The sequence below is a fragment of the Brassica napus genome, chromosome A1, assembly GCF_020379485.1.
Source record: "Brassica napus cultivar Da-Ae chromosome A1, Da-Ae, whole genome shotgun sequence".
NCBI lineage: Eukaryota > Viridiplantae > Streptophyta > Magnoliopsida > Brassicales > Brassicaceae > Brassica > Brassica napus.
This window is the reverse complement of record NC_063434.1, coordinates 2,077,075-2,091,247: the sequence shown is the minus strand read 5'-3', so window position 1 is coordinate 2,091,247 and position 14,173 is coordinate 2,077,075. Positions and strand designations below refer to the sequence as shown.

At 34.9% G+C, this 14,173-nt stretch overlaps 3 protein-coding genes across 3 annotated transcripts; 2 read left to right on the top strand and 1 right to left on the bottom strand.

Moving 5' to 3' along the window:
- Nucleotides 1-352: 352 nt before the first annotated feature.
- On the bottom strand, nt 353-2,555 carry LOC106394935 (cinnamyl alcohol dehydrogenase 5-like). Its single transcript, XM_013835475.3, has 5 exons — nt 2,216-2,555; nt 2,015-2,128; nt 1,703-1,930; nt 797-1,236; nt 353-696 (listed from the first exon to the last, which is right to left on the bottom strand). Exons 1-5 carry the CDS (start codon nt 2,302-2,304, stop codon nt 494-496), a joined length of 1,074 nt encoding a protein of 357 aa, XP_013690929.2. The 5' UTR covers nt 2,305-2,555; the 3' UTR covers nt 353-493.
- An 874-nt stretch (nt 2,556-3,429) lies between these two features.
- LOC106356928 (aldehyde dehydrogenase family 3 member I1, chloroplastic) lies at nt 3,430-6,587 on the top strand. Its single transcript, XM_013796668.3, has 9 exons — nt 3,430-3,661; nt 3,819-3,911; nt 4,010-4,262; nt 4,335-4,403; nt 4,489-4,585; nt 4,921-5,243; nt 5,323-5,427; nt 5,721-6,134; nt 6,216-6,587. The coding sequence occupies exons 1-9, from the start codon at nt 3,588-3,590 to the stop codon at nt 6,456-6,458; spliced, it is 1,671 nt and encodes a 556-aa protein (XP_013652122.2). The 5' UTR covers nt 3,430-3,587; the 3' UTR covers nt 6,459-6,587.
- Nucleotides 6,588-11,346: 4,759 nt separating this feature from the next.
- On the top strand, nt 11,347-13,040 carry LOC106395059 (3-ketoacyl-CoA synthase 16-like). Its single transcript, XM_013835589.3, has one exon. It carries the CDS (start codon nt 11,419-11,421, stop codon nt 12,847-12,849), a length of 1,431 nt encoding a protein of 476 aa, XP_013691043.1. The 5' UTR covers nt 11,347-11,418; the 3' UTR covers nt 12,850-13,040.
- The last annotated feature ends 1,133 nt before the right edge of the window (nt 13,041-14,173 follow it).

The window sequence follows — 14,173 nt, the reverse complement described above, 5'->3', positions numbered from 1 at the left end:
TAAAAAAACTAAATATAATCGCTGGGCGCTCTCTGGTCTGTTCCAAAAGAAGCTCTCACGTTTCACGTAGCACTTAAACGTGTGTCTTTTATCTACCAACTACGCATTGGGACTAATCTGCACCTAACCTGACCATGACATCACCGAACTTGTATATCAAGTTTAACACTCACCTCGTGTAACATGAGTCATGTTCCTCAACCACCACATGATTAAAACAAATATTATCTTAGTCAGTTTTGGTCCGAATAATATTGTTTCTTTTATCATTGTCTGTCTCCAAACGAAGGGCTCAAGGCTAGTAACTCATTATTAAAAAATGCTCAAACAAAGACGTTTTAATATCCTTTTTTTTTTATCTAAATGTTAAGCGTTTTATTATCTTTTCACATGAAAAGAGTGATAAGTCATATTAAATGCCACATTCAAACAGAAAACGGCGTAAATGGGGTTTGTAAAAGAATTAAACTGGTGATTTAGTTTCAAAAGTAATTCAAGCCTCGAGTTTGCTTCCTTCGACATCAACCACGAACCTATAACGCACATCGTTCTTCTCGAGTCTCTCAAGCGCAGTGTTTACATAGTCCATTTTCACAACTTCGATGATAGAACTTAAACCCTTTTCTTTACAGAACTCAAGCATCTCCTCGGTTTCCTTCATGCTCCCTATGAAGCTCCCAGTTATCATTTTCCTCCCTAATTAAAATCATCATCATACCCCAAATTAATATTCCTCTAATATCACAACCATTAATGATGATTCAACTAATTAATGTTTTTTTTATCATTGACTCACCAATCATAACCATAGGACTGAGAAACTGCAACGGATTGTTGATGACTCCCATGAGTATGAGTTTCCCATCAAGCCTAAGCAGAGACAAGTAAGGCTCAAGTGCATGATGAACAGGGACCGTGTCTATTATGTAATCCATTGAATCAGCAAGTTCGTTCATCTTCGACTGGTCGGATCCGATCACGTAATCATCGGCTCCAAGATCTTGCAAAGCCTCTTCTCTCTTCTTGTTTGATGAGCTTATGACAGTCACATGGTGCCCCATTGCTTTGGCGAATTTCACACCCATGTGACCAACTCCACCTAACCCTAGTATGCCTCCCCTTAGACCTGGTTTCTTCAGCCCAAAGTGGCTCAGTGGACTGTACACCGTCACACCGGCGCACAGTAGCGGGGCTGCCTGCTCAACCGCCATTCCTTCTGGAATCTTCACCACAAACCTGAACACAATTAGACCAACCTTTAGCCATACATACCCTAAGTTGTTGCACAAGAAACCAAAAACTAAAGATCCTGTTTGAAAATCGTTTGTTATTTAAAAATATTCAAGTTCATACGCATAGAGTATGCTGGAGATATCACGCATTATAAATATATATATATATATAAATAAGTGACTTGGATCAATCCATTTACAGCCAATTAGTTTTAATTTGGAAGACCTTCGTTTGTATTTTAAACAAAACATTTATTAATTATTTTTAAAAATCTTTATTACTAGACTGTATATGAAAACCAAGACTAAAGATCATGAGTTCTGTAGTATAGAAAACCATAAAAAAAATTTGATTTCAGTTTGAACAATCAAAAGCAATTACCAAAAATCTAACAAAACCTATATTAAAGATCATTAGTTATGTAGTATGGAGAATATCATAAAGTTCTTTTTGAAGGAAATAAGTTTACTTTTGGTGAACCACAGTGGCTTTAGCAAAGCCACCTTGTGTAGGCTGACCATCGATGTAAACATCGTTGTAACTCCATATTTTCTTGGGACAATACTGTTCGAGATCCCTCTCGCAGGGGCTACAACCACCGCAACATCCAACGAGACAACCAACTCCAACTATATCCCCTACGGTGAACTTACTCACACCTGATCCCACCTCTACTACTTCCCCTACAACCTCGTGCCTAGAGAGCATCAACATGAGTTTTAAGATTCTATTATATATTTATTTGGCTATATATCTAAGGAGAAGAAAGAAGAAGAAATACCCAGGAACCATGGGGTAGTTAGACGTGCCGAGATCGTTTTTAGTGTGATGGAGATCGGTGTGGCAGATTCCACAGCATATGATTCTTATGTGTACATCCTCTGGTCCTGTCTCCCTGTAAGAATATACGTTCAAATTCAAACCCAAATGATGAAACTGATAACACATAAAGATTCAAAGATCAAAAGAAGAGAATATAAACCTGAGAGTGTAAGTGTAAGGAGAGAGTATCCCAGATGGGTCTCTCGCAGCCCAGCCTATTGTTTTCCTCTCCACCTCCATTCTCCCCATTCTTGATTATCTTTCTCTGTTTCTAATGCTTCTTGGTCTTTTTTTGCACGCTCTTGCAGATTATGAGTGTGCATTATTAAATATATAGATGTAGAGAAAGTTGGAAACGTAACGCATGCGTATGTATGTGTTATAAAATAATTGGTGTTTGTGCATTAGCGTACATTTGGGTGGCTATTTTGGTGTATATTTGTTGACAAATTTGTCAAAGTTTTTGAAATCTTTAGTCGCTGTAATAACTTCTAGAAAAGAATTTATGTCTTCTCTTTCTGTTGTAAAGTTCTCATTTATCATCATTTATGTGAGGAATTATATGAATTGTAGAAGAAAAGGTAGAAGAACTTGTCAGCTTTAAAAGGAAGAAACTCACCCATTCTGATACAGACAGCTATAGGGTCCATGGGAGTCGGTGAACAAAGTACAAACACTGTGTGTGTGTGTGTGGGGGGGGGGGGGGGGGGGGGGGGCTCCACGTGTTTCTCGGTTTAAAACTAAATGTATAAACTAAAGAAAATGAATAAAATGTTTTCTACTATGTTTGTTTCCTAAATCGCGTGTTATCTACTGTGTATAAATTGTTTTCTGAACGTGTTATATCAATAGCCATCACCTCTGCAGTTCTACCTTTCTATCTACCGGCCTCCTTGACAAGTTGTTCTCCTCTCTCTCTCTCTGTTTTGTTTTCTTTTTCAGTTGGGTTGTTGTTTCTTGCATAATAAGTTGTTTACAACATTGGAAAAATCAGAAAATGGTATAAATTTTAACATTTTACCGAAAAAAAAGAAGCTGAAGCATCTAACTGTATAGTAGTGTATATAGTATGATCTGAATAGCTCGGAAGATGCTTCCATCTGTTTGCATGGTGTGGCAACGATTTTAGTTTCAAAGGCTTTAGTAATGGGCTCATGTAATTGGGCCTAACACTCAACTGAAGTTTAGTAATGTTTCTAAGGCCCATACGAATTATTATTTCGGTATGAACCAACGAATCGGCGAGTTGGATAGGCGGATTATTCGAACCGGTACAAAGACCAATGCTCCACGAACCAAGGGGACCGTCGAAATCGATTAACCAGAAACAGAACATGTGCGAGGCCGTTATCGCATTAAAACGTTACGCGGACTTGTGGCTGTAAATGGGTCCAACGCTTTTAACACACACAACACACACTCCTCTTCCACACGTCTCTCCTCGTATCACCACAAGCTTCAGCTTCTCTTCTCTGATTTAAAAAAAAAAAAAAACAGCAGCAGTGTCTCCCCTATTTGTCTGAAACAAAGTTATGACGAAGCTTCTAAAGATCAATCATCATCATACCATTCCTTTTGCCGGAGGGCTTTATCGTACTACAACCAGGTACTTAAGTTATACATTGAAACTTGTTGACCGGAGTTACAGGAACCAAGAGTCCGTTTGGTTGTGTTGTTCTGGAAACAAAGTTTGTCTCTTTCTGTCAATTCTCGTGTTGGGTTTCTCATTTTTAGTAAAAAGAAATCGTCTTTCTTACTTTCAGATCAAATGTTGCTTCCTTGGCATTGGCAACTTCACCCTTTCAGTTTTCCAGTGGATATTGCAGCAAAACTTGCATCCCTTCCCGCTTGAAACTGTGAGTACCCTTTTTAATGTGCAATTGCTGTTAGTGGAACCATTATGCAAATGTACTTTTAAGTCTCTCATGTTGCGTGTTTTTTTTTTGGTTTATAGAGTCAGTAGTACTTGCTATGCAACACTATCTGCTGTTGTAAAGCCTCAAGAATCAGCCTTTGATGGAAAGGAAGCAGCTTTGCTTGTAGACGAGCTCAGAACCAGCTTCAACACCGGCAGAACAAGGAGCTACGAGTGGAGAATCTCTCAGCTTCAGAACATCGCCAAGATGATCGACGAGCAGGAGAAATCCATCACCGAAGCGTTGTATCAAGATCTTTCCAAACCTGAGCTTGAAGCTTTTCTAGCTGAGGTTTTCACATTTACTTTCACTTTGATACATTCCGTGTTGATCTATTGTTTAAATCACTCTTGTTTTCATCAGCTGTCCAATACAAAATCATCATGTATGCTTGCAATCAAAGAGCTGAAGAACTGGATGGCTCCTGAAACGGTAAACTATTAAACTGTTCAAGCGTTTGCTGCTGAGTCTAAAACCACTTTGCCTGAATCCTGATGTATGGTTTGGTTCCTTTCAGGTTAAAACTTCTGTGACAACGTTTCCCTCATCAGCACAAATAGTCTCAGAACCTCTTGGAGTTGTTCTTGTTATCTCAGCCTGGAATTTTCCTTTCTGTAAGCTCAAACATTGCTTTTGAAACTTTGAAACTTTCTCCGACTAAACACACTAGTTAAGGAACCATCCGATATAGCACGGAAACTCATTTTAGACAAAAGTATGTCACATTTTATATAATTAGTTTTAAAGAAATACATGTGTTACAAAATTATCTTCTATAGAGCTATATTTTGTTTATAGATTGGTTGTAATAAAATTACAAATATGCTAATATCAGTTAGTAAAAACATACACATTAAAGTTTCTGTGAGAGTTTTAAATTATTATCCGTGAACTTATTTTATTAAAAATATATACCACTTTGTAAAATTTATACTTTTATTGTTTGCAGTATTGTCGGTTGAGCCAGTCATTGGAGCTATATCAGCTGGTAATGCAGTTGTCCTGAAACCTTCTGAAATTGCTCCAGCAACGTCTTCTCTTTTAGCAAAGCTCTTTAGTGAATACTTAGACGAGACAACAATCAGAGTTGTCCAAGGCGGAGTCCCTGAAACAACTGCACTGCTTGATCAGAAATGGGACAAAATCTTCTTCACCGGTGGAGCAAGAGTTGGTCGCATTGTAATGGCTGCAGCTGCGAAGAAGCTCACACCAGTGGTCCTAGAACTTGGTGGAAAGTGTCCAGCTCTTGTTGATTCAGATGTTAATCTACAAGTTAAGATCAGCTTCTACTTCTTAAAGCATTATATTCAGGTTACATTACCTAAAACAATGAGTTGTTTGTGTTTGAAAGGTTGCTGCTAGGAGGATCATAACAGGTAAATGGGCTTGTAACAATGGACAGGCTTGCATTGGCGTTGACTATGTCATCACAACAAAAGATTTTGCACCAAAATTGGTAAAAGCTACTCTCTCCTTTCGTTTCATTTTGATTATCGTTTTACATTTATGCACAAAAATTAAGAAAACATTTAATTTTGCATGCTTTTCAAGCTAAAAACATCATTAACTATACACCTAACCATATTTCAACCGACCGAAAAATAAACTAGAGAATATTATTAATAAATTTTGCATAGAAATTCGAAAACGACAAAAGTTTTACTCTACGACAATAAATTAAATTGAAATGGAGGGAGTATACTCTTTATATGTTTATCAAGCTTGCTGATGCTAACTAAAGCAGTACAGATAGATGCTCTGAAGACTGAACTGAAGACATTCTTTGGAGAGAATCCATTAAAGTCCAAGGACGTGTCGCGGATAGTGAACTCTTTCCACTTCAAACGCTTGGAGAGTATGATGAAAGAGAATGGAGTTGCTAACAAAATTGTTCATGGAGGCCAAACAATGGAAGATAAGCTAAAAATATCTCCAACGATACTTGTTGATGTGCCGGAGGAGTCTTCAATGATGCAGGAAGAGATATTCGGACCGTTGCTTCCTGTGATTACCGTATCAAAGATTGAAGATGGGTTTCAGGTTATACGGTCGAAGCCAAAGCCTTTGGCAGCGTATCTCTTCACAGACAACAAAGTGTTGCAGAACCGGTTCGTGGAGAACGTGTCTGCAGGAGGAATGGGCATCAATGAGACCGTCTTACATGTAAGAGAGAACGTTTGTTTTCAACCATACAAAATAGATGCTAGCTCTTCACTTAAAAGATGGTCTTGTTTTTCACTGCAGGTGACTATGAAAGATTTACCGTTTGGAGGAGTTGGGGAGAGTGGGATTGGGGCTTACCACGGTAAATTCTCGTATGAGACGTTTAGCCATAAGAAAGGAGTTCTTTACAGGAGCTTTGATGGTGACTCGGATCTGAGATACCCTCCTTACACACCCGAAAAGAAGAGGGTGCTCAAGGCTTTGCTCTCTTCAGACATATTTGGTGCCATTTTGGCTTTCTTTGGTTTCTCCAAGGACTCATGATCACATGTTATTATCATTGAAATTACTGGAATTATACAACTGAGAATGATTACTTACATTAAGAGATAAGATCAATGCAAAGATTAGGGTATGAATAAAAATATTACCTCCCATTGAGGCGTGGTTGCATTTGAAAATTATAACATAGTAGTATTGATTGATAATCCATATCAAGCATAGTTAGTTCTTCATCTGTACTAGCAAATGATATGATCGGATTCTAAACTCAAATCACTATGCCGCATGATTTAGTGTCGGAATGGTAATAGTAAAACAAAAACGTATAAAGAGACATTTTTGTTATTATTAACTTGTAGTACGATGCGGTTTTGGTTGTTAACTCGTTATTATTCAAAATCTTAAAAGTGACATGAAAACATTTAAGTGTCGAGTCTCCAAAAACAAATGTTGCTGCGGGCTGAAGATGTAATAAATCTATATAATGCATAGTATTTGGACTCATATTTAGTTTTAATGCTTTTGTTGTAAATCTCACAAAGGCTATCAGCTCATTTAATCGTGGTGGATTTCATTACAACAAGCCTTGCATCAAATTAACATGGTCACACCGAACTACCGCATAGACCACTTCGGTCAATGCCTCGATATACTCCAGATGGCCACACCAGATGTACTGTCATCGTATTTCTCCAAAAAAAAAAAACTTCACATGTTTCATGAGTTATCATATAGACGTTTGATTAATTAAGTTATATTACAAGGATTGATGGGTGTCAGACAACATATTTTAACATATCATACTATATATTAAGCAGAAATAAATAAATGAATAATGGATAAATAACATCATCTTTTTAACTACCTTGATTTAATGTTAAAACGTAGAAAATACATAACCGAACTATTCCAAATAATCTATGAGTCTAGTCCAAACCCTCAGTTAGTCTTTTATCGAAATATTGAAGCATAGGTATGCGCATTAATGATAACAACTGTGAAATGTTATGGGAAACTCGATTGAACTCCAGATATGGTGGAGGTATGAAAAATGTTTAGTTAGGCATAGGATAAATAAATATTTTAACCGGACCATGCTTTTGTCTCGCACGTCACACTCCAAGTCTTTATCAAACATAAATTGTGTAATTTAATATGAGGAACTCGTAAATATGGTTCTACCCAACCATATTTACTTCAACATTGAGATCTGCGCACCATTCCTCCGCTTTTAATTGCGAGTGCAAAATTATATGAACACAGTTTTTCCCATAAATGACCTGCATCCACTTCTCCACTCTATGCAATTCATTATTTTGCCATATAGTAGGAGTGTTAGGTATCTTTATTATTCCTCGAGGAAACCCTTCTTTTGCCTGAAGTGTATTTTGTTTCTCTACTAAAAATATACCAAAACTGTTAGATTTTGTTAAGGTTATGAGATTTTTTTTTTTGAACTGAAGGTTATGAGATTTCAATATGCGAAATTGCGAAGTACTCAAAAAAAATTTGGCGTAACTAAAAAGAGGTCCTTGTCACCTGACAGTGTCTTAGTTTTCTGAACTTAAGCAAAGAGATGCTTATTTTACGGACATGTGTAAGAAGATAGGTGGTTGTTTGTTTACTCGCATTTAGTACCTTGAGTGTTGTGTACAAAATTACTAATTGTTTATTTGAGAAAATGCACATGTGTTATAGCTTAAGTAGGAGTATGGGATATGATCATTTACTGCATCTTCATTGACTAATCATAATTGGATATGCAGCAAGAAGATTCAAATCTATTAGTCACTCAACTAACATAATGAACTTTCAAACTACCAAAAACTAAATTTTATGCATGAACATGTGAAATCGTATTTACCATTGTTGATTTCATATTTTTTTTCTATTTACAGTGGTCAATCTTAGACAATAATCAATGTCTGAGAGTTACATGATCGATATGATACCGTTGGCCAAAAATATCTTCGCGCGTGCATCTATTTCTGTCCTCAATCGAACACGTGTCATCATTTTCCACTATTGAGAGTGGACTTACTACAAGACTAGCATAGTGTATCCATCCATATATATTTGACTTTTTAATAGGAATACAGGCTTCCATATTGTTCGGTAAGAATCCTAGTCTTAGGTTGCACCTAACTAAGGTTCCGAATGGTAAAATCAGTTTAAGCGGTACAGATTAAGCGGATCATGCAGATCAAGCGGGACAAGTGCAGATCAAGCGGATCTTGCAGGAGAGATGCAGATCAAACAGATAATGCAGGAAAGATGCAGATCAAACAAATCATGCAGACAGATTAAGAAGATTTTGCGGAAGAGAGATGCATATCAAACGAGAGAGATACACTTTTGAATATTAAAAACGATTCAAATAAATAGATTATATTTAAATAATAAAAAATATTAAAATCCAAAACCCAAAGATATAAAGACAATACATGTATATACTACAAATTTTTATTTTTTATCATATTAAGTGCTTACATACACAATTATTTATAAAAAAATTCAAGTTTAATTGAAAATTATTTAGAAAAAATTAAAAAGTTATTTATTCTTTCATAATTATTATTCTACAAATTAGTTATTGTATCCATTAAAATATTTTAGAATTAAAATAATTTACAATTATATATATATATATATATACATTGTTTATTCAGTACATAAATATGATATATATATATATATATATATATTATTTAATTAGATTGAAGTATATAAAAGTTAAAAATAAAAGTCAAAATACAATAGATTGATACCTAACTATAAACATATTAAAATGGTAATCATAATTATTGGATAGCAAATTAAGTGTAATAACTGTGATATCTAAGAAAGCTTCATTAATTTTAACATACATAAATTTCTTACTTATAGGTTAAAGTAGTTTTAAAAAAATAAAAAGGTAGGAGATCAGCTAATTAAAGTAGTTTTAAAATAAATTTCTTACTTTTAGGTTACATTTAGATAAATGTTATAACAAAAAATTTTGTATTGTAAAAGTTGTAAGTTAAATAGAATGAAAATGTGTTTTTATATAAGAATATTAAATATATTATTACTTTGTAATAAATCATTTATTAGTTAAAAGAAAGAAAAAAAGAGTGAACCACCACCAAATACTAGTAGACAAAACTGCATGTGTGAGATCTGTCTTTTTTCAGAAAAAGACAAAAAAATCTGATCTGCATCCAGATCTCCTGCTAAACAAATTTTAAAACAAAAAATGGTGAATGGGAGTTAAAATGCAGTTCTCCTGCAATCCATATGATCTGCCTCTCTCCTCCCCTCCCCATTCATACTCGAAGACTTCCAAGGTAAAAGCAGTTCAAGCGAGACATATCAAACATATCATGTAGATCAAGCAGAATAAATGCAGATCAAGCGGATCACGCAAGAGAGAAGCAGATCAAACCAATCAAATAATTTATTATAACTTATGAATGATAAAATCAGTTCAAAACTATAAATTATATATTAAAACAATAAAAATTACACCTAAATATCTAAACAAGTATCTTAGATATTATAAGATTGGCCGAAATGCCTGTAAATGTTTTATAAGATACTTATACTTCTTTTATTTTCTTTTTAGGTGATCAATACTTTTTTGAGAGAACCGGTAGCTTACACTAATATTGAACTTTTGGTTAAATTTTCCACTGGGAAACTTTCTACCAGTGGGTGTAAGATATTTGAAACGGTAATTAGTCCTGAAAATTATTTGATCGAACAACTCAATAAATACACGTTCTCGGTTAAGATTTCATTTAAAATTGTCTTCTCTCAATAGATTTACAAAATTTTGATCATTTACCTATATATTAACTATTTTAAAACAAAAAAATATTAACTACTTACCCTTGTTGATATTTATATAGAAAGATTTATATCTTCTTCTTTTGAAAATGTTGTGCTTTGTCGGCGATTGAACATCATGCTTATAATTTAAAAAAAAAACACAAACATTATTAGTGTAAACTATATAGTTTGAGCTAATTATTGTACATCTTTTATAAAATCAGATAAATATATTTTTAAGTTAAGTGTTTGTAACAAAATTATTTATTATCAAAAAGAAAAAAAAAAGCATATCAACACCACCATGCAGATCTCATGTTTTTTCCACAAAAAAATAAAAATATTGAACTACATGCAAATCTCCCGGTTAAACTGTTTTTGCAAACAAAGAACGTAAATGGTGAATGTATTGCGAAATAACTGCACTTATCATGCCTTTCCATTCAGAACCTGAGCCTTTGTTTTCCAGCTAGGTGACTTTCTTGGTTTGTGTAAGCTTTTTATCCTTCCTCCTTTCTTGGGGTTGGTATCGGAGTTTAAATTTGACTCCATATTAGTGTTAACATTGATCTTATGATTGTTTTTTTTTTTTTTTTTGAAACACGATCTTATGATTCTTTAATGACTCTTTTATACTAAACAATGCAAATGGCCTACAAATTTCTAGATAAAATTCACCTCTTGTTTTTTTTCTTATGTTTCTAATTATCATAAGATATGAAGGTTAAAATTCAATATCTTTATAATTAGCAATGTGTGATTCAATTAATCATTGACAAATTACGCCTATAACTAATTGACTTTTTAATAAATAGATAGGCCAGAATGTAGACAGGTTAACATCAATAATGCATACTTGCTTACCAAATGAGACAAAACCGAGCCTGGAGAAATCCAATTTTCTAGCAAGACTACTACATAAACTATATGAAAACGTTTGAATCGGATTGTCGGCTTAAGTCGTTATCCAAACAAAACACTACCAGAAGAAAAAAATTAACATGTCTCTTATTTATATATTTTACATTAACTGCATGCAAACTGTCTCCCTACCTCTCTTTCATATTATTGTCCTCTCTCTTTACTCAATCAACCTCTATAAATGTAATACAAGTCAGAACGAACAGAGACCACACCAAAGAGTTTAAAGACAAAACAGGCGATATATCATATATATATATATATCACTAAAATGTATTCTTTAACAAAGCTCTGTTTCATCCTATTAATGGTTGCTATAGCCATGAAAGCTTCTCGTCTCTCCACACAAGATCTCCATAGCTTTTACCTCTACCTAGAAAAAAACTTCACTTCCCTAACCATGTTCACCATCTCTCTCATTCTCGGTTGGACGCTTTACATTATGAACCGGCCCAAACCCGTTTACCTAGTTGACTTCAGCTGCTACCTCCCACCGTCTCATCTAAAAGTCAGCGTCAAGAAGATCATGAGCCACGTAAGAGTCATACGCGAGCAAGGCATGTGGGCGAAGACAGGCGAGCACGATTACTTGATGGACTTCGTCGAGAAGATTCTAGAACGGTCCGGTCTAGGCCAAGAGACTTACATACCGGAAGGTCTACATTGCTTGCCGCTAGAGCAAACGATGGCCGGGTCACGTAAAGAGACTACGGACGTTATACTAGGAGCGGTCGATAATGTTCTCCGCAACACTGGTATTAGCCCGAGTGATATAGGTATCTTAGTGGTGAACTCTAGCACTTTCAATCCAACTCCTTCGTTAGCTACTATTATTGTTAACAAGTATAAACTTAGGGATAATATAAAGAGCTTGAATCTTGGTGGGATGGGGTGTAGTGCTGGCGTTATAGCTATAGATGTCGCTAAGAGTTTGTTACAAGTTCATAGAAACACTTATGCTCTAGTGGTCAGCACCGAGAACATCACTCAGAACTTGTACTTAGGTAACAACAAATCAATGTTGGTTACAAACTGTTTGTTCCGGGTGGGTGGGGCTGCGGTTTTGCTTTCCAACATGTCTAAAGACCGAAAACGCGCTAAATACAAGCTTGTACACACGGTTAGGGTCCATACCGGGTCAGATGACCGGTCGTACGGATGTGCTTTACAAGAAGATGATGAAGATGGTTTAGTAGGAGTTTCCTTGTCAAAGGATCTACCTATGGTAGCTGCAAGAACCCTAAAGATTAATATCGCAACTTTGGGTCCACTTGTTCTTCCCATACGTGAGAAGCTTCGCTTCTTTGTAACGTTCGTTAGAAAGAAGTTTTTCAACCCCAAGATCAAGCATTACATGCCAGATTTCAAGCTAGCTTTCGAGCATTTTTGCATCCATGCGGGTGGTAGAGCGCTTATAGATGAGCTTGAGAAGAATCTTCATCTATCTCCGCTACATGTGGAAGCCTCGAGAATGACATTACACAGGTTTGGTAATACCTCGTCGAGCTCTATTTGGTACGAGTTGGCTTACACTGAAGCTAAAGGGAGGATGAAGAAAGGAGATAGGATTTGGCAGATTGCATTGGGGTCAGGGTTTAAATGCAATAGTTCTGTTTGGGTGGCTCTTCGTAACGTTAAGCCTTCTGCTAATAATCCTTGGGAAGATTGTCTCCACAAATATCCAGTTGAGATCGACATATGATTAAGGATAGACTGGATGGTTAGTGATTTTTTTCATCGTTATCATTTAAATAACCAAAATAGAAACGTGTGGACTGGAGTTCATCGCGTACTTAAATGCTCTCATTAGAAGTTTTTCTTCATTTTCTGGTGTTGCACTGTTGCTTCGTCTCTTGAACTTAGTATAATGAAACATTTTGTGTACTTATTCTATACATATATCTCCATTTGTCACTTTGACAGTTTTTCACAAAAATTGAGAAAATTATTGAAATCCATATATATATTTTTTAAATACATTTATTTGACCAATAGCATTTAAAATAAATAAAATTATTTATAAAATCAATGTAGTTTGTAATTAATATTAAACTGAAAAAATATAATTTGCATTGGAATTCTAAAATGATATTTTTGTAAAACAAAAAAATGTCAAAATGACACTTTAAAAAATAGATGGGAGTATAAGTTTCCTTATAGGGAAAATACAACATTTATTTTTCGTTTTTAAATTTATCATCAAATTTCTAATATACCACAAATTTTAGGTCTAGGAAGAGTGCAGGCAACTTGTAGGGTATTTATGATATATGAATATATATAATACTTATTTTATGATAAGTACTAAAATTATCAAAACGTAAGTATTCTCAAAATATATATGGAACATAGAAGGTTGTCTTCATGTATAATAGAAAGTGTAATGTTTTTTGCCTTCTTAAAATGGTACATTGGTGTACATGTTGATATCCTATAGTTTAACGAGTATTTCCAATAAAGAGATTTAAATCAAACGTAAAATGTAAACCCTATCTAATATTTATATTTAATTGTGGATTTCAAACTCATGAAAAATTACATCAGAATATCTTATTTAATAGTATATTTTATATGAGATTTTCGTAACTGTGAAATAATATCACATCGAGTTTTCTCTAACAGACTCTACTGTCCGATGATTGCATTATGCCGTAGGCATGTTCGGTTATCCCTTAAAAATGGGGAGAAAATATTCAGCAAATCAATCTTGCATTTGAGATGACGAAACTGGTATAGGCATAAACAATAATACTTCGGTGACAGCGTCAATAATCTGAAGATATGTCTTTTACATGAAGCAGCTTGATAAGACTCATTAAATTTATCTCGTTAACCGTGTGGCAATTTCGGAAAACAGCTGGAGCAGAGACATTAACAACCAAATCTCTAAACAAATTGTAAAGCCCAACAACATGCCAATACCACAAGTTGCAAAAGAACAAGCTTCGAAAAAGTCATGTGCCTCTGTTCTATATCTTGATAAAGACAACGTAACCAATGTACAAGACTAGACCGACCTTTTTGCT

What these genes read in the sequence shown, in the direction of transcription:
- LOC106394935 (XM_013835475.3), bottom strand. Translation starts at nt 2,304, where the DNA reads ATGGGGAGAATGGAGGTGGAGAGGAAAACAATAGGCTGGGCTGCGAGA. An exon ending in CCTTACACTTACACTCTCAG is followed by an intron (nt 2,129 to 2,215) that starts GTTTATATTCTC and finishes ATATTCTTACAG; the next exon opens with GGAGACAGGACCAGAGGATG. An exon ending in GCCACTGTGGTTCACCAAAA is followed by an intron (nt 1,237 to 1,702) that starts GTAAACTTATTT and finishes AATTGTGTTCAG; the next exon opens with GTTTGTGGTGAAGATTCCAG.
- LOC106356928 (XM_013796668.3), top strand. Translation starts at nt 3,588, where the DNA reads ATGACGAAGCTTCTAAAGATCAATCATCATCATACCATTCCTTTTGCC. An exon ending in ATCCCTTCCCGCTTGAAACT is followed by an intron (nt 3,912 to 4,009) that starts GTGAGTACCCTT and finishes TTTGGTTTATAG; the next exon opens with AGTCAGTAGTACTTGCTATG. An exon ending in TCAATGAGACCGTCTTACAT is followed by an intron (nt 6,135 to 6,215) that starts GTAAGAGAGAAC and finishes TTTTCACTGCAG; the next exon opens with GTGACTATGAAAGATTTACC.
- LOC106395059 (XM_013835589.3), top strand. Translation starts at nt 11,419, where the DNA reads ATGTATTCTTTAACAAAGCTCTGTTTCATCCTATTAATGGTTGCTATA.